General features: G+C 57.0%; 1 protein-coding gene across 5 annotated transcripts; it reads right to left on the bottom strand.

The window, feature by feature from the left end:
- Nucleotides 1–352: 352 nt before the first annotated feature.
- Nucleotides 353–12,974, bottom strand: LRP3 (LDL receptor related protein 3). 5 transcript variants are annotated; one of them, XM_033127993.1, is made up of 7 exons: nucleotides 12,882–12,974; nucleotides 10,885–10,932; nucleotides 4,995–5,169; nucleotides 3,242–3,456; nucleotides 1,672–2,788; nucleotides 1,270–1,402; nucleotides 353–1,003 (listed from the first exon to the last, which is right to left on the bottom strand). In XM_033127993.1, exons 1-7 carry the CDS (start codon nucleotides 12,952–12,954, stop codon nucleotides 419–421), a joined length of 2,346 nt encoding a protein of 781 aa, XP_032983884.1. In that variant the 5' UTR covers nucleotides 12,955–12,974; the 3' UTR covers nucleotides 353–418. The 5 variants fall into 5 exon arrangements, with proteins under 5 accessions (XP_032983884.1, XP_032983885.1, XP_032983882.1 ...); XM_033127994.1 differs by having other exon boundaries at nucleotides 4,995–5,133; XM_033127991.1 differs by lacking the exon at nucleotides 12,882–12,974 and having other exon boundaries at nucleotides 10,885–12,602.
- Between the last annotated feature and the right edge of the window lie 5,699 nt (nucleotides 12,975–18,673).

The raw sequence follows: 18,673 nt of genomic DNA, 5'->3' as shown, positions 1-18,673 counted from the left end.
CATGGACTAGGTCCGACATGCCCACGGCCCTATTCAGTCCAGGCACAGCTCTGGTGCCCCCCAGGGCAAATGAAGTGAGAAGCACAGCCCACACCCCAGAGAGCCCTGCCCTGGCCCTTCTGCTTCTCTGGAAATGGGTTCCCAGAATGGAAAGGAGGAGGTAGAAGTGAGCCCCCGGGTGCCTGTGTGGACACTGGAGGCCCACAGAGGGGCTCATTACTCTACCCTCCTCCCCTGCTGAAGCCCCCACAGCCCCGTCCACCTTGCCCACCAGGGGTGGGGGATGCGGACGGTGCAAGCTGGCTGGGCTTCTGTGTGGGTCTCCGTAAGAAAGAAGGACACAGAGGCAGGGTAGAAATGACCGTGTATTCCCTGGTTACAAAGCGGGGCTGTGGCAATCACCAGCGCATCTGGTGGGTCAGCAGACAAGCAGGGCCTCGTCGTCACTGGCCTCCAACATTGGGGAGCAGGGGAGCTGGGGGCTCCTGCAGACACCCAGTGGTTCTGGTGGGTGGGGACCGAAGGTGTTGCTGGCAGTGGGGGCCGGGGGGTGAGGGTCCTGGGCCGAGCAGGGCTCCTGAGGCGTGTCCACAGGGGCTGGGCTGTCCACCAGAGGGTCCCTGCGGGCCTTTCTGTCCTTGTCCACGGGTCTGTACTCTGCGTCCCGCAGGCCCGAGGAGGGTGGCACGGAAGGTCCCACCTCTGGTGTGTGGCCAGGGGCACTGGGGGAGCCATCCCCAGCTGCCCCAGGGCTGCCTGTGTCTGTAAGGGGTGCCTGGGGGTCCAGCGCAGCCGCTGCTGCAGGCTGGAGGCGCCCGTCACCCAGCACTGTCTGTGAGGTGCGTGCGGCAGTCAGCAGCGGGATCTGTCCGCGCGGGGCCCGAGGCCGGTGAAAGAGCCGGTTCCAGAGGCGGCCGAGGCGGCGGCGGGAGGGCCCTCGGCGGGAGGCGTGCCGGCGCATCTGTCGCCGCATGGCTGTTCGAAGGTTCTGTAGCACTGAGGCCTGGAGGGTGGGGCAGCGGCTGAGGAGGCAGAGGTCAGCACGACCCCCAAGTGACCCGAGACCCCAAGAGACCAATTTGTCCCCCGCATCTGGCTGTGGCCCAACCGTGTCACCCTGCCCAGGCCCCACCTCCCGCCTCCCTGGGACCCTGGACCAGGCTGGCCGCACGCTGTCCCACCTGCCCCTGAGGCTCCCTGTCTCGGGCATTCTCTGAGGTCCAGTCGGGAGCCCAGGACATTTGGGGTCTCAAGCCCTCTGGAGCTCACCTGGGATGCACTGTAGACGGGAAAGTCCTCCACAGGTGGAATGAGGCCCTGTGCAATGAGCTGCCCGTAGGACGGGGGTGCCTCCCGCCGCACAAACTCAGCCTCTAGGCGTGTCATCTGGGTCTCGAAGGCCCTGAAAGCAATGAACAAAAGGACAGCATGGCAGGCTGGCCAGGACCCCTCACCTCCCACCTCCCACGGGGCCCTGTGCAGGAACTCACAGCAGAACATGGGGCCCCACCGCTCCTCAGGGCCCTCAGATGCACAGAAGTCCCGTGTGGGTGGCCCGAGCCCCAATTTACAAACCCACAGCTGTAGGAAGTGAGCCCATGGCCTCTGTCCAGAGAAATGAAGAACCCGAGGCTCCTGGCACTGGGCAGCAATGAGGCACCCCCCGCCCACCTGTACTCTTGTGTGCGCAGTGAGTAGAGCTTAAAGGCACAGCCCAGAGCGATGACGAGCAGCAGGCCGCAGACCAGGCTGCCGATGAGGGCAGCGGTGATGACCTTCCGGGGCACGGCCGCCAGGCAGCCGTGCTCGTCGCTGCCGTCCTGGCAATCCTCCTGGCCATCGCAGCGCCACGTCTCGAAGATGCACAGGTTGGTGCCACAGTGGAAGGTCCCGGGCTGGCAAGAGAAACAGTTCTTCTCGTCGGCACCATCAGGGCAGCTTTTCTGGTTGTTGCAGCGGTCAGCAGGTGCATAGCACAGGCCACTGCCACCCTCGCAGGGGTACTGGTCAGGCGGGCAGGCAGGGCAGCCCTGCTCATCTCGGCCACTGGCACAGTGCCACCAGCCATCGCAGCGCTGTGGCTCCGAGAAGCAGCCCTGCTCACCCGTGTCGCTCATGTCACCCTCGCCGCTGCTTCCACACGGCTGCTCCCACGGGAGGCAGTAGCCCTTCACCTGATAGGTGGCGTTGAAGCCGTGGCCAGCACTGCGGGCTCGGGCGTGGTAGGCCACGGTGAGGCGGCCCTGGGCAGCCTCGAGGCTCACAGGCCGGTGGTTGCTGCGGTAGGACAGAGTCTGCAGCAGGCGGTCCCCACGCTCGCCCAGGCCCTCGTACACCTGCACGTAGTCGTCATAACCCAGCCTCAGCTCCAGCTGCAGCAGCACACGTCGCGGGTCCTGTGTGTCTACCAGCCACGTGCAATGAAGGTCTGAGGGCCCTCGGGCGGCACCAAACAGGTCTGGGGACGCGAAGGAGCCATAGAAGCTGCCCAGCCGCCGGCCACATGCCAGGTCCGGGCAGCCGGCCTCATCCGAGCCATCGCCGCAGTCCTGCATGCCATCGCAGCGCCGCTCTGCGGGCAGGCAGCGTGTGGATCGTGCCCCGCTGCAGGGGAAGGTGCCCCCAGGGCACAGGCTCCCCGGTGGCTCAGAGGCAGGTGCCGAGCAGTTGCCTTCATCGGAGCCATCGCCACACTCATCCACAGTGTTGCACTGCCATGGGCCCGGCAGGCACTTGCCATTGTCACAGCGGAACTCGTCAGACTGGCAGGATGCCTGGCCCAGCTTCCCTGTGGGATGAAGAGTTTGGGAAGACAGTCAGGGGAGAGCAGAGCCTCACTCCAGCGTGGAGCCTGGGACCAGGACCAGGCAGAGTGGTTCTCCTATCCCAGCAGGGCCTCTGCAGGGCCCAGGACTGAGACAGAAGCCCTGGAGAAGGGCCCCTGGCCTCTCCATGGCCACCTGAAGGACAGAGACCCCCTAGAATGCCAGGGTGGGCTCAGTCCCTGACCTGAGCTGAGGAGAAGGGATGAGCCCCCATTCATTCTAGCCAAGTCTGTGAAGTGGGGTCTGTGACCTTGAGGGGGCTTCAAGGCACCCTGAGGTAGCACCCGGTCCCACCACTGTGCTCTGACTGCTGGGGCTGCTGGGGGAGACTCTGAAGGGAGTGGGCTGGTGGAGGGTGCTGCTCTAGCCCTGGGAGCCCCATGTGGTGCCCCGAGCCCCGCTGCTGCCAGCATCACCTCGGATGTATGACAGACGGAAGCCCTGGGCCTGGCCGGAGCTGGAGGCATCAGAGTGGAAAAAGATCCAGACATGGTCCCGGGCGGAGATGAAGGCAGGTGGGATGGCAGAGCCGCAGAGCCGGAAGGCCTCCTGGCGGGGAGGGGCTGCTGGGCCCAGCATGAGCCAGTCCAGGGAGCACTGGTGGGACTCTTCCACGTCAAAGTTGCGGAAGCTGCAGGGGTGGACAGGACTATAGACATGGATAGGCAGGCAGGGCCCACGTGACTAACGACCAGCAGGGAACGTCAGGCCTGAGCTTATGACAAGGATGCCCAGCCCCCCACTCTTCTCCTCCACTCCCAGCCACCCAGGGGTCTGAGGGCGGTTCCATGAAGACTCAAGACAACTGTGGACAGCATCCTTCCCATCAGCCCCCTGCCGCTCTGGGAAGGCCTTGCCGGTCCACCTTCCTGTCAGCACCCCCACCCCAAACTCAACGTGGAGGCACAGTCAGAAGCCTCACTGTGCACAATTCCCTCCCCTGACACTCCCCTGAGGGGACAGGCCCAACGGTCCAGATCCCACCCCACACTGGGTCTGCTGGGACAGACTCTGCACAAACTCAGAGGCCCGTGCATTGGGCAGCAGGGGGCTGGGGGGGCATTCCCATGGGGCTGGCTCGGGGTGGGGCTGGGTGACAAAGTGTCACCTGGGGAGAAACATTGGCCCTGGACCCCCGGCCCAGGCTGTGGGGTGAGTAGGCCATGAGGCCTGGAGTCTTTGAAGAAAGGGTCCCTGAGAGCCATGGCCCTGTGGCCATGAGAAAACAGGCACAGACGCCAGGACAGAACCCGATCGTGCCCTCACATGCCATGCTTTGGAGCTACGGTGTAACTGGGGAACAGTGTGGGCACTGGCATTTAGGAGGAGAGTGACTCCCCAGCCAAATAGCTCCATGGCTACCCCAGGCCGGGGGTTCCAGCCTGTTCTACCCTCTGGTTGCCTCACCCCATTTCCCTCTGCTCATCCCCGCAGCTCAAGCCCCCGGGCTCCTGCCTGCTTCCCTCTCCTACAGAGACTGACCCGAGGCCCCAGGAACACCCTGCTCTGGGATCCGTATCAGCCTGGCTTCAAGCCACCCCTGCAGGACAGAGTAGACACCTCTGCCACCTCAGGGACACCTGGGCCATGCCCAGCAGGCCCCAGGGCTGCCCTACCTGGCAGGCCTGAGGTGACTGACAGCCCCCACAGCCCCTGTGAGAGGCTCAGCTCCATGAAGCCGGCCACAGAGACCTGCGAGCTGAGCATCCCCACACGCTCACACATGCTCACGTAAACTCATAGCTCACAGCTCACACGTTCCCATGTCCACTCACACGTGTACTCGCACACACACTTGCTCATACATGTACCCTCCAAACTTGCTCAGACACGTGCTCACACACACGCATGTGCTCACACACACTCACACATGTCTTTTATACCTGCTCAGATGTGGGCTCGTGCACATACACAAGCACACATTTGTGCTCATGCATATACACACTTACACACCTGCTCACACGTGCTCTCCACACGTGCTCACACGTGCTCACATACATCCATACACACATCTACTCACACAAGCCCTCCACACCAGCTCACATACGCACTCATGCACAGGCACCCCACACGTGCACTCTCTCTCTCACACACACACAGACACACACACACTTACTCAGCACATGCAGACCCACATAGATCCGTCCGACACCCCTGAGACCCGCATACCTGATGGTGATCATATCCCCACGGTCACCCTGGATGTACCAGCTGCAGTTGGTGCCTGGGGGGTAGTTGAGGGGCCAGGCCGGGCTATAGATGACGCCACGCCGCTCTGTGTGCTGCTCCAGTTTCCCACTGCAGGCAGCTGTCAGGAGAGGAGGCTGAGAAGCTCTGGCCTCACCTTTGGGTAGGAAGCAGCAGGGGAGGGGGGCACTTAAGCACCCCATGGCTTGAGCACAGGCCTTCCCAAGTTTAGTCAAGTTTAGTCATGGCCAAGGGTAAGGCCACAACTCAAGACTTCATGGAAGTGATGTGTATGGCGGGGCCGACGGGGACTCATGGACTCAAGGCCACCATAGCCCCCAACCCCACCCCGTGCACCACCAGAGTCTAGGTCCCATCTGCCATCCTTGGCAAGGCTGGGAGCAAGCCCAACAACTCCCTTTGGCTCCTCTGAGGGGCAGCCTCTTGGCCTTGGGGCCTCAGTTCAGAGGAGAATTCTGCACCCTTAGACTTGTTGGCCCTGCATAAGCAGTCCCGCTGTGGCTCCCTGCCTGCCCTCCCTGGGGGCTTGACAAACACGGGCTTTGCTCACCCAACACAAATTTACTGAGTACCTATTATGTGCCAAGCACAGTGCTAAGCATGCTGAGTAAGACAGGCAAACACCCCGCTCTCTGGAACTCTCAGGTTAAGGGGAGAGCAGGCTGACTTTTTGCAGATCCCCTGAGTGGAGTGGAGAGAATAAAACAGGCCTGAAGGCCAATGTCCAGATGGGACTGGAAACGTAGGCTGGGTGTGATCACACCTTGTGCAGAATTCGGATTTTATCCCGAGCATAAGTGGGAAGCCACTGGTGGTAGATGTCATGACCAGGAGAGGAAACTGAAGTCAGGACCCACCCTGGTCCTCTGGTGGGCTCAGCTCTCACTGCTGACCCTGAACCAACACATTTATCAAGTGTTGACCATACGCCGTGTCAGGGACCAGTGCAGAGCGCCATGCTGGCCGGTGCGAGCGAGGAGCCTCCACGCCCAGCCCCACAGGATCACTGCATTATACAGGCCCGCTGCTTCCCGGCTGAAGGTACAAAGCCTGCCCTGTGTGCTCTGGCCTTCCCAGAACCAGGCAAGGCCCCTGCACTTGGCTGCCCCCACTTACACCCTTCACCTCTTCACTACACTGTGTCATCTGATCCTCCAACATCCTGTGGTGAAGGCAGGGCCCATTATACAGACAGAAAACCTGAGGCTCCGGGAGATAAATAATGACCCTTTTCCTGCATCCAGGAACATCACCTCCTCATTTTCTCACTGCCTGGCACCTCCCACTGTTGCCCTGGAAACGGGTCTCTCTGCTGGCTCCCAACGGACCCTTCAGGACCCCAAACAGCACAGATGCACAAAAGAGAGTAAAAGCCCTTCAGCGACCTCTCATGTCCTTCGGACAAGGACAAAAGTCATCAAAGTGACACCAGCCCCCCATACCTATTCTGCATTTCCCCCCATAATCTACTTTGGCCCCCACACCTTCTGTGGTCCCTCTCGGGGAGGGAGACTTTGTCCTGCCGGCCCCTGGCAGGATGCTCTCCTCACCCCTCTTAGCCCGTCCAGTCCTATGTCCAGTCCTATCGGCTTCAGATCTCAGCCCAGCAGCTCCTTCCCCAGGGGCCCCTCCCCATGCGCCCCCACTGGGGCTCTGGTCCTCCACCCCCGCCTCTCTTTCCTCCCCAGCCCCTGCCACAGAAGTAATTTCCCTTTGGATTATGCTGGTTCTGGCTCTACATTGTGTCCCTAGGACACACACAGGTGCTCAATAAGTACAGATCAGTGAGTGAACTGGTCAGTCCAAGTGCCTGCTTGGCATGTAGAGGCACGAGCGGTGGGTGAAACCCCTTCCACTGGGGCCTGCCGTGACTGTGGAGGTCGGGTGATCCAACAGGGACTAACAGGGAATCAAAACCCCCCACCACCAGTTCACAAGAGATTCAAAGGACTAGAAGAGAACCACCCCTTGACCCTAAAGCAAGGCTCGCCATCAGAGCCTCAGCAGTCCCAGGTCCGAGAGGTACCAGCCAGGTCTCTGCACACGGCACTCTCCGTGACCTGGAGGCCAGCCACACGGAGCATCAGATTTCTCGTCCATAAAATGGGAATGATGCGTTCTGCTCGCAGGCCAGGAGGGGAAGGACTAAAGAAACGGAATGGCGACCAGGGGCCATTCCCTCTGACATGTGAGGCCACTAGCTTTGTGGACCTCACAGAGACCCTGGGTGCTGGCCTAGAGATGCCCTGGGAGGTGTGGGGTTATGCAACCAGAAGAGCTGTCTCCTCTAGAGCGTGCTGGGTGGGAAGTTCACAGGCAGGAAGGCCCCAGCGCAGCTGGGGCACATCTTCCTCCACGTGAAGTCTCTGAAGCACATATTAAACCAAAGCACTGGGCCTCTGAGGCAGGAGGTTCTGTCAGTCAGGCTGGGAACCACTCCCTGTTCCCCTGTATCCTCAGCCCCAAGGACAGGGCCTGGGGCATAACAGGACCCAGTCAATACCTGCCCCTGCCTGGAGGCCTTCCCCAGAGATGGAGCCCTCACACAGGCCAGGTTTCTCACCCACAGTGGCCAGGAAAGCCAGGCCCACACATCTTCCACAGGTGAAGACATCACCTACCTACCGCCTTTCTCTCTTCTGGCCCCACCTTGGCCAGAATCCTTCTTTACCCTTTGGGATTTATGTCTAGTACTCTTTTGGGGGTCAGGAGGCCTGTCTTTCAGATCACCAGCCACCCCAGGAGCAGATGACTGGACAGCTGCCAGCCCTGCTCTGCCTCTCAACAAAGCCCCTGATAACACGTCCTCCAAACAGCCTCACTCCTAAGGGCCCCCCAGGTCTGCCCCAGAAATGCCCACATCTAGGGCAGCAATGGCCCATGCAGAGTGAATGTGGAGCAGGAGGGAGGCCGGGTCAGGGACCACTGGCCAGGGCCTCTTGACCAAACATTTCTTGGCTGTGGGTACCACCAGCTCAGACAACCAGCCCCACCCCGCCCAAGGCCTCTCTGTCATAGCAGGCCTCACCCCACCCACTACACTGCCCCAGGATCCAGGTACAGGCAGGAAAAGGGGGCTGGTGAATGCGGCCCCAGGGCCCACACTGCCAGACCCACCATTTCATCCTAGGCCTCAGTGTATCCATCAGTAAAATGGAGTCAGTGGGTGCTGCTTCTCTGAGGGTGGTTGGGAAATCTGAGGAAAGTGGCTGTCTCCAGCATTCATGTGAGAGGATGAGTGAGAGCTACGCCCCAAGGGAGATGAGGGTCGTGAATGGATGTGTGATAACGGGCTGGCAGTGAGAGAAGACTGTGTTTGTGGAGATACTGATGCAGGATAGACGGCCTTGGCTGTTTTGGGGGACAGTCAGAGAGGTCTGTGTGAGCTTTAACTGGAGGTGACTTGCGTTCACTTGGACAGAAGATTCCCTCGGCCTTCGGGCCAACATGGTCTGTTCAAGTGGGCAAGGGATGCCGGAGCACTTTTAGACCAGCGAGGGTCTTCCTTTCCTCGTCGGAAGAGTCATCAAATACTCCTGAGAAGACATGAGCCTGATATAGCACAATTTGCAGATCTGGTTTCTAGAGGTGATCAATACTCCAGACCACCTGCCTAGTGGCACCAGATGACAAGGAGTGGGAAGGCACTCGGGGATGCTGCCAGGTGAGTGGATAACAGCCTGAAGACCCTGACCAGGCTACCCCCAGGTCACAGTGACCGTGTGTGTAAAGGAGCCCAGAGACCAAGGTGCAGGAGGTCTTAGTCAGAGCCTGACAACCTGGGGCCGGGTCCCCAGGGCAGCCCAGCCAGGCCCTCAGGCGTGTCTGAGCCCAGTGAAGACTGGGAAGGGGCAGGGGAACAGTCGTGATCTGGGCTCCTCATAGGAGCAGTTGCAGAGGAAACTCTGAAAACGCAGAGTCATGGAGCCTTGGGTCAGGAGGTGGAGGGGTGCCGCAGGCAGCCAGAAGCCATCTCTTAGCAATGCCAGAGGGGTCAGGGCTAGACTCCAGAAGAGCTAGAGCCCAGCTCACCACCTGTGGCCACACGGACTGTGCATGCAGCTCAGGACACGGCGGGGGTGTGGGAGGTGTCCATGCACAGGCACAGTGATGTGAACCGTGGCCCCTGGAGTTGGGCGACGAGGACCCTGCTGGGGCCTGAGGTCTCAATAGCGAAGAACAACCAATTGTGTGGAAGGGGACAGCTGCTCCCTCTCCCTGGCTCAATGAGTGTACCTCGTCCCTGGAGCATCACTTCTGTCATATGCATGTGACAGACAGGCCTGTTTGGGGTGACATGCCCACCCACCATGCCAGCCGGAGGGCTGGCCTGGGACTCACATTGGTAAGACCTGCGAACCCCTTCCCCCTCCCGCACAGCCAATCAGTCTTCGCCTGGAAATTGCGTGGGGAGACTGACAGCTAGCTGTGGGGGTCAGGACGCCAGGCAGGGCTGGGGCTGGCTCACTGCTGAGCACGGCAGGGCCCTAGGCCAGCAGAGTCAGCAGAGGAGGCCGGGCTGCAGGAAGGGCAAGGAGACCGGGAGGGAGACTGAGAGGCTGCGTTTGACAGGCCCGTGAGAGCAGCTTCTGTGGACACTGGGCCTCCCCATTTCTCTGACCTTGGCTAGTAGAGATACCTCTCCCTGAGCCGGCCGACAAGCTGGGCCCTGAGCAATACCAGAAATCCCACGTACCTCCTGCCCCTCCATGCAGCACAGCAGATAGCCACCCAGACTGGAGACAGAACATTCTCCCAGCCTCCTGAGGCCTTTCTTAAATGTCTCCCAGTGGCACCAAGGGCCATGAGGGCCTGGACATATGCATTTGTCAACTCCTGGCAGCCCCCTCCTCAAAGAGCAAATGCCCCTGATGGCCTGAGCCACCCCTCCCCCTCCTGACAGTCTTAGCTGCACTCGGTACTAGGCCCAAGCACAAAGGTGGCCAGTGGGTGGACAGACCCACTCTGACAGGCAGGAGGCAGGGGTAGAGCTCCAACTGTGTTTTCTTAGATTCTGTACGTCTATTTGACATCCACTAATCATAAGGCCAAACTATCAGCGAAAGTGTTTACCTCTCTCCTGCACGCCAGCTTGCCTAAAACCTGCCTTACCCCAGGCTGGCTGATCCAAGGCTGAGCCTCCACCCACCTTCTTCCCTAACTCACACACCATGCAGATATTTCCCCTGCCCTAGGCTATCCCAGGGCCGGAATTATTCAACCTAGCAAATCCGAAACTGTTTCCCTTGCCCTGTCTTGCCTCTCCCACAGAAACTGCAACAGAGGCTCTGGCCCATGTTTCCCCCACACTCCTCCTGCATCTGCCTGATCACACCTAGTAATTCCCCGCCATGGTCCTGCATGGTCTGACGTGTCTCTTCTTCTCAAGACACCTACGTAACAAATTCTTCTGCCAATGGCATTGGCCTCTCCATGTCATCACTCAGTCACAGCTTTATAAATTAAATCCCAGGTATAATTCTAAAACAGGTGGGCATCTCAAGGCCCTTGGGGAACCCCAGAGCCTACAGGAAGTACAATTTGTCCATGGTACCAGGCCCATGACAGTTTGCTAGTGATATTAAGCCACCATGTGTCAACACTGTGCCAAGCACCTTGTCTCATTTGCACATTCAACCCTAATAACAGGCTTTGAAATAGGTCCTCTGATTGCACCCATTTTATGGTAGAGGAAACTGAGATTCAGAGAGGTTTAAGCTTGCCCAAGGCCAAACAGCTCCTTTGGGATGCAGAAAAGACACACAAGGACTGACAGGGTCCCAAAGGCCTGTCCTCAGAGGTCACTAAACCAGAAGGCAGGGAAGAGGGAAGGAAGGAGTGTCTTACTCACCTAAAGCAGGAGCTGCACTGCTGAGCCGGCCACTGAGGACGATGTTCACTGTGGGAGACACAAAAAGGGTCCAGTGGGGGGAGGTGGCTCTTGGGACCCAGGCACCTGCCCTGGGCCAGCAGCAGGCCTTGCAAGAGCACAAGATAACATAGCTCGAACTCCAGGCTGGTTCTCTTCCTCTCATAGAGCAAAGCCCAGAGCACTGCCACAGAGAATCCTGCTGCCAGCCTAGGCCCGGCGACCTCAGGGGGTCTCAGAACCCACCTGCACACCCACAGCTGAAGAGAACAGTGTGTCAGCCTGGCCGCAGCAGACCACTCCTGCCACTCCTCCCACCTAAGAATTCTAACTCACTTGGAAGGGTATATGTTTCTGCCTCCTGCTGGGCTTGGGGACCTCGGGCCTGGACCACCCATCAGAGAGAGGCCCTGGCTCAAATGGGGATGAGGAGGAGTCCCTGCCCATCAAGGGGGCTCCTGCCACCTTGAAGGGATGCCTCCCTCTGAGGGGACTTGCCAGCCACCTCATCCCGTGGCAGCCAGGGAGGGAGGGATGCAGTTCTGATTACCCCATTTTACAAGGATACACGACTAGTAGAGCTCAGGGGTGTCCTCACTGTGCCACGCTGACCTCGAGAAGGAAGGCAAAGAACTCTCCTGCCACGCATCCACTCAAGTACCCAGCTCCTGGGGTTTGTCCTTTGCTTTTACTCATACTGCTTTCCTATCCGGGGACCGGGAGGAGGATATGGGCAAACCCAACTTCTGGTGGTTCAGGGCGTCCCCTCCTCCCAACATCAAATATGCCAAAGAAGGCAGAGGTCATCTCTGGAAGTGTCAGCCCCGAACTGGTGAGGAAGCAGGAGCAGCTGCCCCCTTTCAGGACACCCAGGCTTTCGGCCACATCTGGGCAGGGAGGGCCTCGGGACACCAAAGGGCCTGTCCCCCTGCCCTGTTCATCCGGAAAGCCCACCCAGCAGCTCAGAGTCCAGAGCACATGACCACCCACTGACTGGGGAGTGACAGCTCTGGGGGTCACAGCACTTACTGAGACCAGCTCACGCAGTGGAGGCAGGAGACTTCCTCCCAGACCCAGAGCTCCCTGATTCTTGGGGGGACAGGGCAGGGTGCAGCTTAAAACCTTCAGGTTTCTTTTATACTTTTTTACTTTGTCATTTCAGTGGCTTCAGCAAACCTATGGGATTACAGTACCTTCCTAGGTGACATCACAGGATGTCCCCTAATGACCCCAGGCCTAGATAATGGCCTCCCTCCTTTATCATGGTAAATAAAGGAGCCATGTGCCTAGAAGATTTAACTCTTTCCTTCTGTCCCCCACACAGGGCCCTGGAAAGGTGGACAGAAAAAGTCCTGGGCCAGGCAATAGTCCCTCTTGCCCAGGTGACAGGCCTGGACAGGTCCCCAGGTCCTCCCCAGACACACCAGTCTTGGCTGAACAGGCCAGCCCCTGGGTCTGTGAAGACACAAAGGGGAGACAGGAGCATTCTCCAATGTGCGTCCTGCCGGGACCCTGAGTCCTGGCTCCAGCCAGCACCGCCCCCACCCCAACTCAGGGCAGGAAACAGAGACTTCTTCAGGGGGCAGCTGGCCTCGCTTTTGTGGGCAGCTGGCCTCGCCTTTGTCCGCAGCTCCGAGGCTCCGGTCGCCCATCGCCGCCGGGCTAAGCGGGCCCGGAGGAAAGCCGCTGCCGGCCCAGCCAGCCGACTGCACACACCGGCCGTCCTACGCACAGCTCACCCGCGCTCCCAGCCGCTATTCCGAGCCCGGCGGGAGCCGGAGCTCCGCGGCTGGAGTCGCCCACCCAGGCCGGAGACCCCGGCAGGCCGAGAGACCTCCGACTGCCGGTTCCGGAAGCCCCGGCCGCAGACGGGAGGGCGGGGCGGGCGGGTCCGGCCAGGGCGCGGCGCTGGGCTGCGAGGCGGGGGCCCGGGACTCCGCGGGGCCCCGGGACTCCACAGGCCTGCGCGGCCCACTCACCCAGGCAGACGACGGCCAGCTGCGCCCGGGCGCTCGGCGCCCCCTCCGGCCCCGCGACTGCCCGCTGCTCCATGCCCGGGCCGGCCGCCCGCGGGCGCCGCCTCCTGCCCCCCGGCTCCGGCTCCGGCTCGGGCTCGGGCTCCCGCGGCGGCTGCGGGCCGGCTGCGGGCGGCGGCGAGGGTGGCGTCTTTGTGAGGCGGCGGTGCAGGCCCGCAGCGCGCGGGGCCACATCGGCCGCGGCGTCACGGGCCCCGTGGGGGCTCAGCGGCGGCCGCCAGGGAGGACCCCCGCCCGCCGCTGCCCCTGCGCCCCGGGCGCCCCGCCGCGGCCAGCCGGTGCCCCAGGGCCTCCAGCGCGCCCATGCCCCACGCCGCGCCGCGCCGCCCGTCCGGGCCCGGCGCCCCCGGGCCGCCCCGCGCTGCGCCCAGCCTGAGCGGCGGGTGCCGCCGGTGTTGCGTCCGTGGGTCTGTCGGTCCTCCCACCCGGCCCCTCGCCCGCCCGGAGCCTGGAGGCCGAGCCGCGCCAGCCACGTGACGCGCCCGCCGAGCCGCAGTGGCGCTGGCAGGGCGGTAGGAGGCGGCTGGGGCGGGCCGGGGGCGCGCGCCCCGCCGCGGGTGCTGGACAGCTCCGCGCCGGTGGCTCGGTCCAGTCGGTGTCCTGTGACCCTTGAGCCTGGAGCTCAAGGCGGGCCTGCGCCCTGGGCCCCAGTCAGCGCTGGCCTGGCCTCCTGCCGGGCCTTGGAGCTGGTCCCTCCCCGGAGCCCCGCTGTGCTGGGCAGTGCAGGGGAGACAAGATTGGTAGAAGGTGGCAGAAAAAGGGGCTATTCAGGGCTGCTTGGGGAATCTAAGGGCAGGACAGCTTGTAGTGGCTAAGGCCTTTTTTTCCGCGTGAGGTTCCCATCCCTCCGACCTGACCCTTCGTGTGCCACAGCCCAAGGATCCATGTCACATTCCTGAGATGAATACCTCTGTGCGAAGTAAGGCCTGTGAGGGGAGATTGGTGACCCCTCTAAGAGGCCTCTGGAATCGTACCCCTCCCAGGGACCTCTGAGCCCACCCAGTCTTCCTGACTGGGCTCCGGAAATGGAGAGGAGGCCTGGAGCCTGCCATCTGGGAGAGCAGTCAACAAAAGGACTGGGCCCAGAAGAGACAGAAACCCAGAGAGACATGGAGAAGGATTGAGTAAGCCATTTAAGGTCAAGCAGGGTCAGTCCTTGTTTGAGACTGATGTGAAATCAGAGGTTCCCAAAGCTTCCCTGGCATGAAGGCTTGGTATGGCCTGCCCCTGCCCCAGCTGAGGCTCAAGACCCCTCTACAATCCCCCTCCCCCACCTTTGATAATCTTTTAAGAGAAACTGGTGTTATATTAGTAAAAGTTGTAGACAGAGTTACTCACTTTCACTCTACAGGCCAACTGGATTTTAATTTGAAAATTTGGAAAAAAACAACTTTCCGTTTTTCTTTCCTCTCTTCTAATTCCTTTGGTGGATTTTTCCGAAGCAGACTTTTCTTGATTGATGTATCAAAGTATTTAAAAATCAAATGACAAGATAAATGACTCATTTAGGTAACGAGAACTAGCCTGCCATAATTTGGTTTCAGCATTTCCTCGGACTGCTGACCGCCCATGTAATGGGCATTTATACATGGCAAAACGTTCGACTGAAATAGGTGCATTGGCAGGCACGATATGCATCTTTGTTTCCACTTCAGCGTACGTTACGCCAGTTATATAAGGAATCCATGGTTGACATTAATGCCATGGGAAGTGCTATTAAGAGCCAAAAGGAAAAGTGTGAGCCCCTACATACACTTATCAAAATATCCTCCCATAATTTAAACCGAGTGGAAAAGGCTAGTAAAAGCTCTGCAATCACTAAACATAACTACACATAAAGCTCCAAGTTGCCCAATCTGTTCACACCCCATTGTCAACTCTCATAAAGCCACAAGGTAGGGGACTGCCAAGCTACCTGGCAACCTCAGGCTCATTGGAAACAACTGTTCCCATTGCACAATAGTGCAGGGTCATAAAACAAACAAACGACAACCTATCTTTATTTACATTTTTGATAATTTGTTCATCATGGATTTTTTTGCATTTATTTTGATTTTTTAAAACATGGTTTGAAACCTTCAGCATCTTGCCACTGAAGGTGCGTGTGTGGGTCTGTCAGTCGCCCTACCTGGCTGGTTTTTGGGGCACAAACTTAGACCCTGCCCATATTGAGAATGACTGGCACCCCATTTCTGATTTAATCCCACGGTGGTCTAGTGCCCTCTAGAGGCTACCGCCCCAGGCAGGGGTTTTGCTAGGCAGTCCTCTCCTCACAACCCATCTCACCACTTCTAGAAATTTTCCTGGCAGCCCAGTGTCTGCTCCAGCACTCGACACCCTAGCTGAAGTTACCTGATCCCTTCCACCTCTGCAACTTTTAAACAAACATTCTATGTCAGCTTGAGCTGTATCCAGGAGATTTCTATCCCTCACAACCCAAAATCTTCCAAGTAGATTTTAGTACTGGAAAGAGTGTGACGCAAATAATAGACCTTGAGAATGTGTAGACCGTCTGGGCCACATGAGGGAGCAGCAGGACAGAGGGGTCCAGCAGGGGATCAGGTGGGAAGCTGGCCTTCCTAGTTAGGAAGAAACAAAGATACGGTCACTCATGTGTGTCTCATGAGATGCAGATTATGGGCCCTGAGGCCTTCTCCAATCTCTTCTAGGAATGAGGAGAAGGGGCAAACAAAGGGGAAAGGGAAAGGGCACAGAGGTGTCCCATATAAATCCCTGTTCAGAACTACGGGGTCACTGCCATTGCCACCCTGAGGCCATCATGGGATACGGAGGAAACCACTGCCACTGGAGAGGTCTCCCCAACCCCCTCCGTCATTCGTCCGCATGCAGATGCAAACTTAAGCCCACTCTAATCCAGCTGGTTGCTGGATACTACATAGAAAATGCGGAGTTGGATGGTAATTGTCTTTCTTGATTTGAAATAGTTAGAATGTGTTTGAGGACCAAAGGCCAAAAGTGGCTTTGGCAAGTAAAACTGAAACAGTGTCTTACAACCATCTGATCCAGGTTTAGTGCAGGTGCCTCCCAGGAGGGCAAACCCTTCATTGTCCTGCTGAACTCTAGACCAGACACCTCCCACTCCACAGTCTGCACCTTCCCTGTTGTACCCAGCTCAGTTCATGGCCACATTACTCACTGAGTCAATAACCTCTACTCCAATCCCCCACGTCACCCATCTCTAAGTCCTAATAGCTAGTCCCCACATGTGTCTCTCATTTGCCTACTTCTCTCCATCACCACGGCCACCTCCCTGGTCCCAGCCACCGTCTCCTCTCTCTCGGACCTCTGCAGAAGCCTCCTACATGGTCCCCTGCCTCCCAATCAACATCTCCCATTTTTAACGTGCAATGTGGATCATGTCCCCTGCAGAAAATGCTCCAGAACAGACTTCAAAGCTTTTAACCTTAGTTTTGTGACCCCTGCCTACCACTCTCCCCAAACCCCCTCACCACCACCCAACTCCTTCTGCTTTCAGAATGTTGCCACTCTTCCCAGAGCTAATTTCTACTTTTTCTCTGTTGTGCCAGGACAACAGCCAAGAGACAGAGCTGGGGTGCATTTGGAGAGGTGTTCTCAGCCCTACGAATATCTCCTCCAGCATGTGGATATACTGACTGACTCCCAGGACCCAGGGTTCCCTTGGAGAGAAACACTCCAAGCACCCAAGGCCAGCTACTCACTCGAGCCAGTGGTAGGACGATAGCTCTGTCTGTCTCTGTGATCTCTCCAGTTTCTCCTTAGAGAGATCCCATCCTTCGATGCTTTATAAGATTCCTTCTGGGACCCCAGCAGGATAGCCTCACAGGATAGCATCTTGAAAAGATTATTTTGCTCTCATATACATTAAAATTCATGTTTCTCAAATAATGTTTTAAAATCTCAGTCATGTAAGTAGAAATTAACATGAAAACGTATGACAATGGGATTTCCGAATGGCAGCTAATGTTGTACAACTTTGAAATAAGATGATGGAAGGACAGGAAAGGAGGTAAAAAGGAAAAATAGCTTTAGAGAAAGCGACTTAAGGTTTATTTAAATTAAAAATACTAAAAATACCAAAACCACAATGAGATAACCACTTTACATTCATTAGGATGGCTATTAGGGAGAGGGAGAGAAAGAGAGAGAGAAAATAACAAGTATTGGCAAGAATGTGGAGAAGTAAAAACCCTTGTGCATTGCTGATGGGAACATAAAATGGTGCAACTGCTGCGGAAAACAGTTTAGCAGTTTCTCAGAAGGTTAAACATAGAACTAATATATGACCCAACAATTCTACTTTGGATACATACCCAAAAGATTTAAAAGCAGAAGCTACTTATATACCCATGTTCATAGCAGCACTATTCACAGTAACCAAAAGGTAGAAGCAATCCAAGTGTCCATTGACAGATGAATGGAAAAGCAAAATGTGGTATACATATACAGTGGAATATTATTCAGCTCTGAAAAGGAAGAAAATTCAGCTACAACATGGTTGAACCTTGAGGACATTATGTTACATGAAATAAGCCAGTCACAAAAAGATAAAGACTGTGTGATTTCATATATGAGGTATCTAGAGCCGTCAAATTCATAGAGACAGAATGTAAAAGGGTGGGCGCCTGGGGCTGGAGGGAAGGGTGATTGGGAAGTTATTGATTAATACCAGGGGTGCCAAAACAATGTACACATTTTAAGAGATGTTATCTATGTATTACTTTTCGAAGTTGAATTGAATTACGGTGGCAATGTGTAGTATGACATTCACTCAGAAAACGGCGTTAATCAAATGAATGCTAGCGGCATTCGTTGTATTACAATTTTAATACAGTTTTTTCCTTCCTTAAAAATTGTCTACATTTTTTTTTGCACCCTCTATATGTACAGCTTTAGTTTGGGAAAATGAAACAGTCCTGGAGATGGATGGTGGTAATGGTTGCACAACAACGTGAATGTACTTAATGCCACTGAACCACACACTTAAAAAATAGTTAAAATGGTACATGTAGTGTTATGTGTATTTTACCACAATAAACATAAACTAGCAAAATTCACGATTGCCACATTTCCACCTGAGCTCTGTGGGGTGAGGCAGCCCATCTGGGTTGCTGCCTAGGTTTAGTGTGGCTTTCTGGTCTCCCTGTCCTCCTTGAGCTTTGGTCTGCCAGCGTGGGGGGTGGGAGTGGGGAGCAATGCTCAAAGCAAAGTGAGAGACCCAGGCACACACACCACCCCCTCGCTGTCACCACCCACTAATCCAGCCACACCTGCAGGCACATCTGTGTTGACAGGCTCGTGTGGCCAAACACATCTATCCATAGACAATTTCCAAGCTCCTGCTGGTTCTTACAACTTTAATAGACCAGTGGCAGTAAAACCATTCCCCCTTCAGTATCGAGCAGTAATTTTAAAATTATAGGCCTGGAACAATGACAGTAAGTATGTCGTAAAAGCACCGTTCAAAAAAAGAAGGGGCTTTTATTGCCATAAAAATATTAACACCCGGTCACCGCTTTGGTTTACATAACCCTCTCCACAGTGATTCTGAGTGATGAGTGCAGTTCCAATTTTCAATCAAAAAGCTCCCCTCGGCCTTGCTGAGGCCATCAGAAGTGCCCCGAAACAATAATCATTTGTATATTGATTTGGGGGAGTCAATCCAATTCATTCTACCTCACTAAATTATTAATAGGCCAAAGCACATCGGAAGCCTGAGGTGGGTGAATAGATAA

Source organism: Rhinolophus ferrumequinum, chromosome 15 (genome assembly GCF_004115265.2).
Source record: "Rhinolophus ferrumequinum isolate MPI-CBG mRhiFer1 chromosome 15, mRhiFer1_v1.p, whole genome shotgun sequence".
Lineage (NCBI taxonomy): Eukaryota > Metazoa > Chordata > Mammalia > Chiroptera > Rhinolophidae > Rhinolophus > Rhinolophus ferrumequinum.
Note: the sequence above shows the minus strand (reverse complement) of the source record. Positions and strands in the feature narration are given on the sequence as shown.

What these genes read in the sequence shown, in the direction of transcription:
- LRP3 (XM_033127991.1), bottom strand. Translation starts at nt 11,068, where the DNA reads ATGAGAGGAAGAGAACCAGCCTGGAGTTCGAGCTATGTTATCTTGTGC. An exon ending in CAGTGCAGCTCCTGCTTTAG is followed by an intron (nt 5,170 to 10,884) that starts GTGAGTAAGACA and finishes TCCTACCCAAAG; the next exon opens with GTGAGGCCAGAGCTTCTCAG. An exon ending in GGGGATATGATCACCATCAG is followed by an intron (nt 3,457 to 4,994) that starts GTATGCGGGTCT and finishes CCACCCCTGCAG; the next exon opens with CTTCCGCAACTTTGACGTGG.